A 13,457-nucleotide genomic window follows, 5' to 3' on the forward strand; every position below is an offset into this window, starting at 1 on the left:
TATCAGTTGCATAACAAATAAAATAGCAAATTATTTTACAGGGTTCACGAATTCCTGTACTTTAAACAGTTCTAGCACCTTTCTGTCACTTATACTTTTCTTTATGGGAAGTTGAAAGTATGTGTTGTATCTCTCACAAAGCTTCCAGAATTCTTTAGAATGTCCTAGACAACAGAAATCATGTACACAGACATCAGGCCAGCCAGGATAAGTGTTCACCAGTATGGCAAATTCTTGTGAAATGGCAACGTTGTGTATGCAGATTCCAATACTTCAAATTTCTATTTCATTTCAACATTCTATTGGTGTGTTTGCTGACCCTGAAAACAGACTTCAAAATCAAAAGGTACATTAGATATACATGAAATTGGCTCCACACTTTACCTATATCCATTCTAGACATTTCCTGCTGTTGCCTAATCATTGAATATGTATACAGACCAGGATAAAAAGAGATCAAATGCTTTGGATCAGACTATACAATACTTATAGAAATATTTGCCTCATGAAGACATGGATTTAAAGCTCCTTCAAAAGCACTAGTTCCCTACGTAACCAAACCAGACAGAATAGCAGAATGTTTTTTCAGTTACACTGAAATGTTATTAAGAACAGGGTTTATGTATTATATTTCTTTGGCATCATCACATCGGATATCAAAGTGCTTGGTACATAATAGGCATATAATAAAAGTTTGTTGATCGATTGTATTGTCAAACAGTTCATCAGTGCTGCCACTTGATTCTCATATTCATTTTCATGCTCTTAGACTGGATTTGTGAGCTAGTGTTTATAGTGTGTGTGTGTGTGTGTGTGTGTGTGTGTGTATATATATATATATATGTATAAAATTTAGTCAACCAATTCAATCTGATCCAGTTATTACTATGTGCAATTATAACACTATGAAGATAATAAGAAACACTACAGATTTTGTGAACACAATAAAAAAAATCATATTTGCTTTTGCTCTTGTTAGCAATCACAAAGAAGGCAGATAAGTCAGGTTACTGGTTTGAAGACAAATGCACAACACTTACACGATCATCATCAGATAATCTCTTAGTGATATGAAGGGCACTCCTTCGAGACCTCCGAGGATGGTTTTTATGTTTGAATAAGTAGTGATTTTCAAGTGACCCAATCTATAAAAGAAAAAATTAAAATAAAAATCCTCTTTCCAAAGTAAGTATCTATAGGTTAGGTTGAAACACAGCTAACTTGGAGACAGGCAGCTTTTGTTAAATCCATTTCTTGTATTGAGGTTAACTTTTTTCTTCATGAGGAAGACACTGATAGAAGCCTTCCCTCTCAGTGTGTTGAGTGAGACGAGCTTCATGACATTATCACTTGGGCTTACAGCATACTTGGGAGCCGTTGATGCTTCTGTTCCATGTATTTCAGAGGAACTACATTTGCTTTTCTAGGTGATGTTATTGTGTAGATAGACATTTCTTAAAAAATATTCATTTTGTCAAATTTATTCTGTCAGAGAACAATAATTTGTGGAAGGCAGGCAAACCCTTTGGTATGATATATAGGCAGTGCCACATTCAGCTAGAATAATTTGTTACGAAATATAGCCATTGAATCCATAGTGATAATTATTATAAGCTACTAGTAGTGACCATCTGACTTTCCAATAGTTCAAGTCTTTGAGGAAGAAACCAGCATGCCACATTTAGGACAGGTGTTCCACCTTGGAGTGTGTAAACTTCTCTGGGTGACTGTCAATACATTTGGTCCATTTAGAACTAAGTTCATTATTCTTTTAAGCTAGTTTCCCTTTATTCAAAATAGTACTTTATTTGAACCTACCAAATTCTCTAGATGCCCTGTATGTTTTTAAACTGAGACAAACAATTGACAATGGGTTATTTCAGAAGAACTGCATTCTTTAAATTGGTGTTTCTTATCACCTAGAGAATTTTTTAATAGAGATGCTTAGGGCCTGCTCCAAGCCTGAACCTCAGGGGCTGAATCTGCTATAAGCTTTACATGGAGTTGGGGAGAGAGAATATTAGCCATAAGAAAAGATCACCAGTGCTTAGCTCTGTTTCTGCTATCAACTGGTTTTGCTTCTTGTCACCCCTGCCCCCAGTCCTAGCTTTTGAGGCCTTAAGGAGCTCAAGATAGTGATGCTAAGTTAAGTGTAAACAAAGGAAGAAACAAGCAGAGCCAGGAAAGCACTATCAGTCTTTTACAAAGAATTATTATTTTAAAAACATTTACTAGTGATGCCATTTAACTGGAAATATGCATATGCAAATCACATGCAAGTATAGATAGGTTTTCCCACTATTTTCTGAAGCCTCTTGTGACTATGCCACCCCTTCCTCGAAGATCCTACCAAGAGTACTGATTTATTGTTATTTATTTATTTATTGAGACTTGTGATTTTGAAAGACAGTCCGCATAATGAATGGTCCGGGTTTGGATGTATGTCTGGGGCTAATAAGGTGAGAAAATGAAGAGGGAGTTATTTTTTGCTCTCTCCTCCAATCTCCTTTCACACAATTACCAATGCTATTTAGCTACCCAAAAGATTAAGTTCCCAGTTTTTTTTTTTTCCCTCATAGGACACACAAGATTTCCATGATGCCCACAGTACCCACCCATACAGTTCTGCCCACTACTCACTCTCTTTTTAGATCCCAACAATGCCTTGCGGTTTCCAGAATTATAAGTAAGTCACTTTCTTTTTTATCTCCCTGATTTCCCACAAGCTGTTTTCTATGCCTGGAGTGCCTTCTCCAATGTCCTCATGTTCTCCAGGGCAACCTTTGATTCTTCTTCCTAAACCTGTGCAAGTGTTTCCTCCTTGGGCTGTCTTCTTTCACCCCTCCCCAATTCCCTTCCATCCTCAATCCTTCAATCAACAAGTATTGAGACTCCAGGAACAGCTTCTTTTGCTATACCAATTGCTTGCAATTGCAGTCATTTGTTTCTAAACCAGTCTCTAGACTCTCGATTCCTTGAAAGTTTATTTTCCTCCTATTATTCCTCAGCCCCTAACACGGAGCCTAGCACAGAACAAGGACTGGACAAAAGCAGAAGTATGGGTCTGCTACTGGGACACGGAGAAGAGAATTCAATATGCGTATTGACTTCCCTGCTGGGGATTTCAGACAGTTTGGCTCATGAAGTTGGAGAATGAAGCCTCTGGGAAGGAAAAGCACATTCCCCAGTGGATCTGGATCTATGGAATTGCCAACGCCCACACCCCATTACTCATCCATGACTTCAGCTGCATCTCTACCACCACCTCTAGAAAAAACGCGCCAAAATGTTTTACAACTCCTCCCTCCCTCCCCCCCCCCCCCTTTTCCATGCACAGCAACTCACAAGGCAAGGAATGAGGGCTTGATTCTGAGCCAAGGGAAAGGAAAGCTCAGATTAGAACTCACACCCCCTGCGGTGCACAGCTAAGGAGCCCCCTACATAATGCCTTAACCGCCCCCCACCCCCCAGCTGTCTATTAAGCCAGGCCTTGCTTGGACGGGCAACAGCTTTTTTCACTGGATGAAACCCCTGGAAAGCGAATACGCATTTGGCTGGGGAACAAGAAAGATATCCTTTCCCCAGTCACTTCGGCAGCTTGACCCTTCAGGGGAACTGACCGAGCAAAGTTGTGAAGCTCGGACGTTGCAAGTTTCCATTGAGAATCCAGAGCTCGCGGTAGAGGCCCGGAGAGTTGGTCCCATGTCTTTCACCCACCTCATTCTGCCACTCCATAGCCCCCGAGCCCCCGGGTCGCGAGGCCCGGCCACTGACACTCTCCCATTGCCCTGGGCGTATCCTCGAAGGCTGCCGGCGAACATCTCCAAGCCTGCTTGGCCCCTTGAATCAGGACTTGGATCTGCTGCTGCCATATTGAAAAGAATGAAACAGCCAGCTCCTGACGCAGACCCGCGGAGTCTCAGGGGACAGAGCGCACTGCCTCTCCTCTGGGCACTGGTTAGTAAGAGCCTGCGTGCATCTCAAGTTCCGTGAACAAGCGTGGAGGGATTTTTCTTCCAAACCGCGCGGGAACGGATTTCAATTCCAGAGCGGACAGCAGCAAGACTAAGCTGTACCCAGCTGCAGCGGCTTGGTTCTGCCTGGCTGCGCCCAGCCCAAACAATAAATAAGGCAAGCCTTCTCCAAGCGCGCCAGGGCCGAGAGCTGGAGAAGCTCCCGCTCCTTGCCACTGTGCTCAGGAGAGTGCAACCTGGGACTCCCACATGGGAGATTACGCTCCAGTCCCGCCAGTCCCCTCGAGCCCCAGAAAGTTTTTTGAAAGTGCAAACTCTTACCTGACCCAAAAGGTCATAGCCCAGCTCCTCGGCTATCGCTGAGGCTGCCTCCGGTCCCCCGGGGATCTCCGCCGCCCATTCATTCACAAACTGCCTCTTCGCTTTTACATTATTCAATGCACACCAAGCGCAAAAGAGAGCGAAAGCAGTACACTGCAGAGTCCAGGCTCTTGGCTCCATGGCTCTCCCGCTCGCTCGCACACGAGTGGGAAGGAGAGGGGGAATGAGAAGCAAGATAGAAAAGCCAGAAAGGATCGCCCCTTCCACCCTCCGGCTCTGGACCACTTCTCGCTCCCGGTTGTTCTGCGACAAGACAGAGACGCGCAGGAGAGGCTGGGCGGCGGCGAGCGCTCAGTGCAGCGCTTCGGTCTCCCGGTCTCCCGGCAGAGTGGAGCCCCAGCCCTTCCGAGTCGGAATGGAAATCAGTGTTTACACGTCAAATCTACGAAAGCCATCTCTTGACGTCAGATCTACCTGGACTAAGATCTGGATGGTATTCCCAGCGGGATGGAGAAGCGGCTAAAATAAGCAGCAGAGAAGAAAAGGAAGGAAACGTTTGCTCGTATCGGTTAAGTCTGCTCCCGTTCTGATTGTAAATTCTGTAGCCGTGAGGAACACCTTCACTTCTCAAAGAGAAGTGCCCCATTTGAATATAGCTACCACGAGTCAAAGATCTGGCGTGCAGCACACTTTCCTTCCCTTCTGTCCGTTTTCTTTATCTTTACTTGATTATCTTGTGTAAGAGGAGAAGGGAGGGAGGAGGATTCTTATAACGGCCCTGTGGATATCGGCACCTGCTATGAAGAACAGGGCTTTTCAGTCTTTCAGATCGGACAGAGGCTGGGAGGGCAGAGAGAAGGGAAGCTTCTACTGCCCGGATTCTAACCTAAATCGCCTGGGATAAACGAGCACTTCTGGAAGACAATGCTAAAGCAATACTTTTAAAAACGTATTTTTAACCGTTCAAACCACCTTAGTTAACAAGTTTACATCCTTCTCTCCTCCGTTTCTCAACCTCAGTAAAACAATATCTAAAATTCTATTCCAGATATTGCAGGACCCACTACCACCCACTTTACAGTCCTTATCAGAAAAAAAATGATTAATCTCGTGATTTTAAAATTTTATTTATTTTTATTCACATGATTTTTAAAAACAGAAAATTATTTCCTTTATTTATAAACAAGGGAGTGTAGGGACCCAAGTGCTGTTGTGTTGACTCAGGGAGAGAAAGAGCAGGTTTCATTAACTCTGAACTTTCCATTCTTCCTTCAGTAGAGCTCTTCACTTTGGTGTTGAACTGAAGCTATGCCATTACTTTCCCATAAAATGCACAATTTCTTTTTGTGGAAGGGTGTTTTCCCGTGGAAAGAGAATAAGCAGACGTCTAAATGGTTCTCCCCGCCACCCACCCCTCCCCCCCCATCCCAGAACAGGGAAATGGGTACAGTGCACTGTGGCTGAACCTATTCTGATCCTGAGGGGTTGAACCTGGCGGGAAATGCCAGGATCTCCATTCAGCACCGAGGAATGGACAGCGCCACAAGCGCTGGTTGCTGGAGCTGCCCTTCTGAGCTCCAAAAACTGTCGTCCTCCCGCAACCGCCTAGAACCAAACTGTTTCTCTTTTGACTGGTGCCTTTCCTCTCTTTAAAATGGAAAAATAAGAAATTGACCTCAAGGGAGAAGGACGGTTAGGTAATGATCGTGACTACCTCCGTCGGAGTTCGCGGGAAAGCGACGGTCTCAGCCCAAAAGTAAAATTGCAGGGGATTCAAAGTCTTGCCTGCGAAAGGTCTTTTTCTTTTTTTAAGTTCACAGCCGCCGGGGGGCGCAGCCTATTCTAAAAGAAGAAAAGAGATAAGAGTGGAAGAAAGCATATGAGCTTGTGGAGAAAGGAAGCAAGAGATAACTTTTTACCGGAAGCAAGTGAGATGGAGGCTTGGTGGAGGATAAGGCTGAGAAATGCATTTGCCTCCATGTTTGCAGAAATGTGGAGTAGATTGATAATTTCTTTAAACATAAAGCTTCTTAACAAAAACAAATTCCAACGTTAATAAGCCATGTGATGCAGTTAAGTCTATTACTATAACGTAACTCTCACATGAGGTGCTGTAGAATGGGCTCAGATTGACAGTTCTTCTGTCAGCTCCGTAAATTCACGTGTGTGAATGTTGATGGCTAGGTGGACTGTCTTCTTTTCTCTTCGTGCCTCAGCCTGAGTTGTGGCCTTAAGCTCTCTAGGGTGTTTCATTCTCACAACAGACAGATGCTAACTGTGTGCTAGCAAAGCAAAAGAAACTTGTGGCAAATATTTAATAATGGTGTTTCATTATTAAATATTTTTAAATATTTAATATTATTTATTTAATAAATATTTAATATTATTTAATAAATATTATTAAATATTTACTGTGAATTTGACAGTTCAAGTAAATCGTTAGTGAGGCCAGTGGCTCAGTAATGAAGAATTTGTGTTAAACGGAGCACCCTACACACCTGGAGTAAACATTTGGTTGATATATTTAATAGGGCAAACTAAATTCTCACAGTAAAACGATAATCTCCCCATCCAAACTATATAATATATATATATATATATATATATATATATATCAGTAATTTATTTTGAAATTCTGTGAATCTTATCTGATGGACCTTATTTGCCACAGTTTCTGGGATGCAGAAGAAATGAATGTTTACCGAGGCTGGAGGGTGCAAATAGATGTAGAATTCATCTTAACTTTGTCATATCAAGGGCTAGTCTTATCCTGCTATGTGGATCATAGCAGGCCCATCACTGTCATATTTTATATCATGAATTAGAAGAGCCAATTATCACCCTTAAGTTGGTTTTAACAGCATTTGATTCATCTGATTAATTTATGTAGAAAACAGGATAATTCAGAAACTGAGGAGGACTGTGTTTCTATTATGAATTATTAAGTAAGTGTCATGCCTTTCATGACTGCTCCCAACTGCCCAGTGATACAGTTAATCATTTATTAGGTTTTCTTGGAAAGTAATAAGAGCAAGGCTATTATGAACAGGAAGTAAGAATATGTTCAGAGGTGACCGTATCTCTTTAGTCTTAGAAAACAAAATGTTTAAACCTTTTGTTACAGTGAAATAAACTGTGTACACTAAAGTGCACAAAGCCAGGTGCTCAATGATTTATCACAGCGTGAACACTATATAACCATTCAGGTCAAGAAAAAGAGCATTGCTAGCCCTCCAGAATAATATTCCAGGTTTTTTTTCAAGAGGCATGGGAGAAGGAGTGAGGAAATAACTTAGGTTTAACATTTTCCAATTGTTATGTAGACTTACCTGTTTTCTTTGGGTAATAGTAGCTATATATTAAGACAAATATATAATTAATTAGTCCGTATACTAGAAGATATTTGGTAACAGAACATATTATAGAGGGAAATCTGCCTATAGCAGTGTTCCCCCAAATAGAAAATTAACAATATTTGTATGACACACTGGGGTAAAACTGGAGGAAATTTGGGAATATCTGTATGGTACTTAGTAAAGGTATTCATTACAGTTTTTTATATGATACAGTTTTGACAAGAAAATAAAACACAATATTTGGAGCAATATATTAAAATTGAATATAGATAACATTAAATTGAGAACTGTGAATATACTTCCATCAATATAACTTTTTATCTCAGGTTTTATGCTTGAAAGCCTATATACCATTTCTAATCAAAACAGTAAGTCTTTTTGAATTGTTGATGGTTGCTGTCAATGAAAAAAAAATTTGTACAAGAGAATAAAAATTTTGAAACAAGTTTTACAACCATTAAACAATTCGCAACATCTGATTTTAAATATAGCAACTCTTCCTTTTAGCTCCTTGTGAGATTTACCATTGGAATTTCATAAGAGGATGCTATAGATTTAGAATTTACCTAAACTTTATATGTCAAGTATTACAAAATCATTTTTCTAAATTGAAAAATACACACACCTTTTAGAGATGTTACCATGTACCTACTTTGCCACAAATGGATAAAAGTATTTAATGTATGGGAAGACTGATATCGGGATCATCACCTAAAGATACACCTGCCAAAAACCTCTTTCTTTCTCATTGTCTATCCTCCCATGGCCAAATTTTGGTGGGCATGCTATGCTAGTGAAGCACTTAAGACCTGAACTTCTCCAACAGATCCACAGAGCCTTCTCCTAAGATAAAAACGGACATGCTTGCAGCAAGTTGCTGAAGTTGATATCAAGATGATAGACACTTGGCTTGGTTGAGCTCAATGTCTTGAGGCCAGACTAATGAATGCTAGGTGTCACTCACTAATCGTGATTGACTAATTGCCAATCTGGTTGGGTCTTCTTCCCAGGAGCCCAGGATCAAGCTACTTGGCTGGCCTTCCCAAAGGATAAGAAGACCGAATATCTTGAGGGACATCTATAGTTCTACCAGCTGGAAAGCCCTAATCTATAGAAATGAAGGTAAGAGAATAATAACGCAAAGTCAGTACACTGAAAGGCTCTGAAGTGGATGGATAATTATAAAGGACTTCTGTTGAGTGAACTAGACAAACGCTTAAAGTCTTGAATTTAATATAGATTTGGATTATTAAAATTGAAGAAATGAGTGCTATTAATTCTGATTACTGAACATGACTCGTCACTTCTAATGAAAGTGGATAATTAAATGTAGTCATGTACAAGTATTTATTAACAATTTTTCTTACCTTAGAACAGGTTCCTTAAAAATATGCGTTTACTGAGTAAGTTTTGTAGTATGGCTGCTTCTGTCTCCAGGCAATGCTCCTGCTTCCTCTATGTGCTCAAACACTGCCATTTTCATATGGAAAACACAGTACATAACTGCTTTCTTTGTTCCTGAAGTGTATATTTTTTTTAATGAAAATTATAGACTCTCAGTATCAAAAAGTAACCTTAACAAGTTATCTGGTTCCTTGCTTCTCAAAGTGTGGTCCATATACCACATGACAGGCATCACTTTGGAGCTTGTTAGAATTTAGTCTCTCAGCCCCCACCCCAAAACTACTGAATCAGAATCAGTTTTTCTAATTAGTCTATGTCGATTCACATGCAATTAAAGTTTGAGAAGCATTGATCTAGTTAACACGTCCCTAAATACATAACACTCCTCAGGAATAGTCCTTTTCACCATTGAGAATGATGTTAGCTGTGGGTTTGACATTTATGGCCTTTATTATGTTGAGGTAAGTCCCTCTATTCCCACTTCTGGAGAGCTTTTATCATAAATGGGTGTTGAATTTTGTCAGCAGCTTTTTCTGCATCTATTGAGATGATCATATGGTATTTATCCTTCAGTTTGTTAATGTGGTGTATCACACTGATTGATTTGCATATATTGAAGAATCCTTGCATCCCTGAGATAAATCCCACTTGATCATGGTGTATGATCCTTTTAATGTATTTCTGGATTCGTTTTGCTAGTATTTCTTTGAGTATTTTTGCGTCTATGTTCATCAGTGATATTGGCCTGTAATTTTTGTGTGTGTGTGGTATCTTTGTCTGGTTTTGGTGTCACAGTGATGGTGGCCTCATAGAATGAGCTTGAGAGTGTTTCCAATTTTTGGGAAGAGTTTCAGAAGGATAGGAGTTAACTCTTCTCTAAATGTTTGATAGAATTGGCCTGTGAAGCCATCTGGTCCTGGACTTTTGTTTGTTGTAAGTTTTTTAATCACTGTTTCAGTTTCAGTACTTGTGATTGGTCTGTTCATATTTTCTCTTTCTTCCTGGTTCAGTCTTGGAAGATGGTATCTTTCTAAGAATTTGTCCATTTCTTCTAGGTGGTCCTTTTTTTTGGCATATAGTTGCTTGTAGTAGTCTCTTATGATCCTTTGTATTTCTGTGGTGTCAGTCGTAACTTCTTTTTCATTTCTAATTTTATTGATTTGAGCGGATAAAGAAGATGTTGTACACATATATGATGAAATATTACTCAGCTATAAAAAGGAATGAAATAATGCCATTTGCAGCAACATGGATGGATCTAGAGATTATCATACTAAGTGAAGTAAGTCAGACACAGAAAGACAAATATCATATGATATCACTTATATGTGGAGTCTAATAAAAAAATTAAAGATCCAAATGAACTTATTTACAAAACAGAAACAGACTACAGATATTGAGAACAATCTTATAGTTACCAAAGTGGAAACGTCGAAGGGGGGAGGGATAAATCAAGAACTTTGGTGAACACACACACACTACTATGTATAAGATAGATAACCAACAAGGGCATACTGTATAGCACAGGGAACTCTACTCAGTATTATGTGATAATCTATATGAGAAAAGAATCTAAAAAAGAATGAATATATGTATATGTATAACTGAATCACTTTGCTGTACACCTGAAACTAACACAACATTGTAAGTCAACTCTACTCCAATAAAATTGAAATTTTTAGAAAAAGGAATATTTCTATCAAGTGGTTAGGTAATTCAGGGTCTCCCAAAACAGCCCATTCTTTGGTTTGGGTTGGCTCAAATAGTTACAAAGCCCTTCCTTATAATGACATAAATCTTCCCTCATTACCTGCCTCTAGTCATGCTAACTTTGCCCTATAGTACCACACTGATAGGTCTCAAGCTCTGTTCTTTATGACAGCTCTTCTGACCTGGAAGACAGATTATTTTGTCTTGTCTAAGTTTTTTCTACTCTAGGTTAAACATCCCCAATCTTTTTAATGATTTTGCATCCTGGTTACTCTTGTCTGAACAAGGTCTTTTTTACCACACTTTTAAAAATATGGTACCCAGAATTAAATGTAATATAGTTGGCCAAACCTTGATTAGAGCAAGAATTTTACCTCTTTTTGGAAACTATCCTTTTGCCACTATAGCCTAAAACTGAGTTAGCTTTACTTTTTTCTTATTGAACAAATAATTTACTAGAATCTCTATTTGTAGTCACATGTGCTGCTATTAAGTTACATTTCCACCCTGATTTGCACAGTTTTTATGTTTTTGTTATCTGTGTATATAGAGGCAGGGGGTTAAGTGTTTTCCTTGTTGAGTTTCAGCCTCTCAGGATTTTTGGAATCTTGATTTTTTTTCATCCATTGATTTGCTCCTAGCTTTATGCTATATACAAATGTAGTCAACTTTCCATTAGTATCTTCATTCAAGTTATTAATAAAAGATTTAAATTAATTAATTAAAAGACAGGAGAAAAGATAGAACCATTAGAAACTTCCCTACAAGTTAATTGATTTAATAATCATTATGCTTTAGAATCAGTCACAAATTTATCTTGCCGGTGACTGTTCAAAAGGAAAGCAAAAAGATCTTGTCACATGATATGCAGAAGTCCAGATATATAGTGGCTATAGGACTGACTCTATGTCATGCTGGGTGTCAGTGATCAAAATTTATTTTGTGAGTAATAAAAAACAAAACTTTAATAATTTGTTCTGAAATTGATGGTAGTCCACTGATCTAGTTCATAGAACTTACTTCTTTTTCATTCTTGGAACTGAGAATTTTTGACTCTCTCGTCTTTCAGTAAGAATCTTTATTCTGCTTTCTAATATTCCTCAGTGATCTTTGACACTGGTTCAGGTGTCTCACGTTTAGAATAAATTTATTCTTAATTGAAGTTTACCCATATTATCTGTCCCCGCCCCTTGAATTAGTCCCAAGTAGCAGTGGTATAAACAGAATCATTTGATACATGTAACATTTTTGTCTATCAAAACAAAAGTAATCTTGGATGAATCAAAATTATTTTGGTTTCAAAAGACAAAGAGCTGTATCCTAACTAAAACTAGCTTAAACAAGAAAAAGGAAATACATTGGCTTATGTTATTAAAGCTTGAAAAAAGGAAGATAGAACTGGCCCAGGAGACTGGAATCAGAGACTTAAACAGCATTATCGAGTGCCCTCCCCACCCCCTCTCTCCTCACTTCTCAGCTTCTACATCTTCTTAGCTCTCGTTTCTCAGGCTTTTCCAAAGGGTAAAGTATACAACTGTTGGTACTTCTGGGATCACAGCTTTCCAGTTCATAATCCAAGGAGAAAAAGAGGACCTCCTTTCCATCCTCAACATGAAAATCCCAGAACAAAACTCTGGGTGCTAGGTAGGTTTGGGTGATATGTTCGCCCTGGGCCAATCACTGTGGCCAGGAAGTTTTAGTGTTGTGATAGACCAGACGTAGGCCATGTGGCCAACGTTGTATTTGAAAGTGGGAGGAGGGTATTAGCTTTACTACGACTTGTAGCCGCATCATTATTTCAGTGTTTTCAGTAAGGAAAGAGCAATTCCCCAAAGGAAGGGTGAAGTGGAGGTCCCTATAATAAAGGAAGAAAAAGTGTTTAGAAACAAAAGGAAGTTCCCATAATAAAAGGAGAAAAAGTGTTTAGAAACATAAGCAATCACCATGCCCTTCAGTAGGCAGAAAGCAAGTAAAGAATAGTCATTGACAATTCATATTTTCCCATTCTGCATATTATGTGTCCTGTGTTTGATGCATTTAAGCATCATTTAACATTTAAAAGCAAATATCAATGTTGAATTAGTTAATTTAGACAAAATAATATAAATATAGCATGTGATAAATTTAAATCCTTAAAAATTGTTTAAAGAAGACTTAGGGGTAAGGTTATAAAAACAAGATAATATCTTTTCTAACTTTTCATCTTGAAAGTTTAGATTTACAAAAGGTTACAAAAACAGTACATAGAACTCTTATGTACCCTTCACTCAGCTTTCCCACCTTATGTATCTATAGTACAATTAGCTAAACCAAGACATTAACATTGATACAATACTATTAACTATTCTACAGAACTTCTTCAAATTTTCTCATGATTAGATTGGAATTATGCATTTTTTAGTAGGAAGTAATGTTATGTCATTTTCATTCCTGGTATCAGGAGGTACAGATATCCATATGTCTAATTACTAGTGATGAGATCTCTGATCACTTGAGTAAAGTGGCATTGGCCATGTTATCCTCCACTATAAAGTTACTATTTGAGAAAGACTATTTCCATGCAAAAATAATTGTTGAGAAAATAAAAGAAAATAAAAATAATTTCACTTCCACGGACACTTGTACTTATGATCCTCATTATTTATTTTTCCACGTTCCAGGAGATTGCTTTTCAGCCTTACTGATTGTATTT

The 13,457-nt window shown here is 38.7% G+C and overlaps 2 protein-coding genes across 4 annotated transcripts in view; one reads left to right on the plus strand and one right to left on the minus strand.

Annotated features, from left to right (window-relative positions):
• PCSK1 (proprotein convertase subtilisin/kexin type 1) overlaps window positions 1–4,475 on the minus strand; it is a gene marked incomplete at its 5' end in the record, with an annotated part of 40,165 nt that extends 35,690 nt beyond the window's left edge. For both annotated transcript variants that reach the window (XM_079917668.1, XM_079917669.1), the window contains 2 exons: window positions 1,041–1,145; window positions 4,296–4,475. In XM_079917668.1, coding sequence (XP_079773794.1) covers window positions 1,041–1,145; window positions 4,296–4,475 — 285 coding nt within the window. The remainder of the gene's footprint in view (window positions 1–1,040; window positions 1,146–4,295) is intronic.
• Window positions 1–13,457, plus strand: part of LOC307184301 (uncharacterized protein) — a 594,345-nt gene that overhangs the window by 447,329 nt on the left and 133,559 nt on the right. For both annotated transcript variants that reach the window (XM_079917672.1, XM_079917673.1), the window contains exon 6: window positions 8,662–8,773. In XM_079917672.1, the coding sequence (XP_079773798.1) occupies window positions 8,662–8,704 (43 nt within the window). In that variant the 3' untranslated portion in view covers window positions 8,705–8,773. The remainder of the gene's footprint in view (window positions 1–8,661; window positions 8,774–13,457) is intronic.

The sequence above is a fragment of the Stenella coeruleoalba genome (assembly GCF_951394435.1).
Source record: "Stenella coeruleoalba genome assembly, chromosome: 3".
Lineage (NCBI taxonomy): Eukaryota > Metazoa > Chordata > Mammalia > Artiodactyla > Delphinidae > Stenella > Stenella coeruleoalba.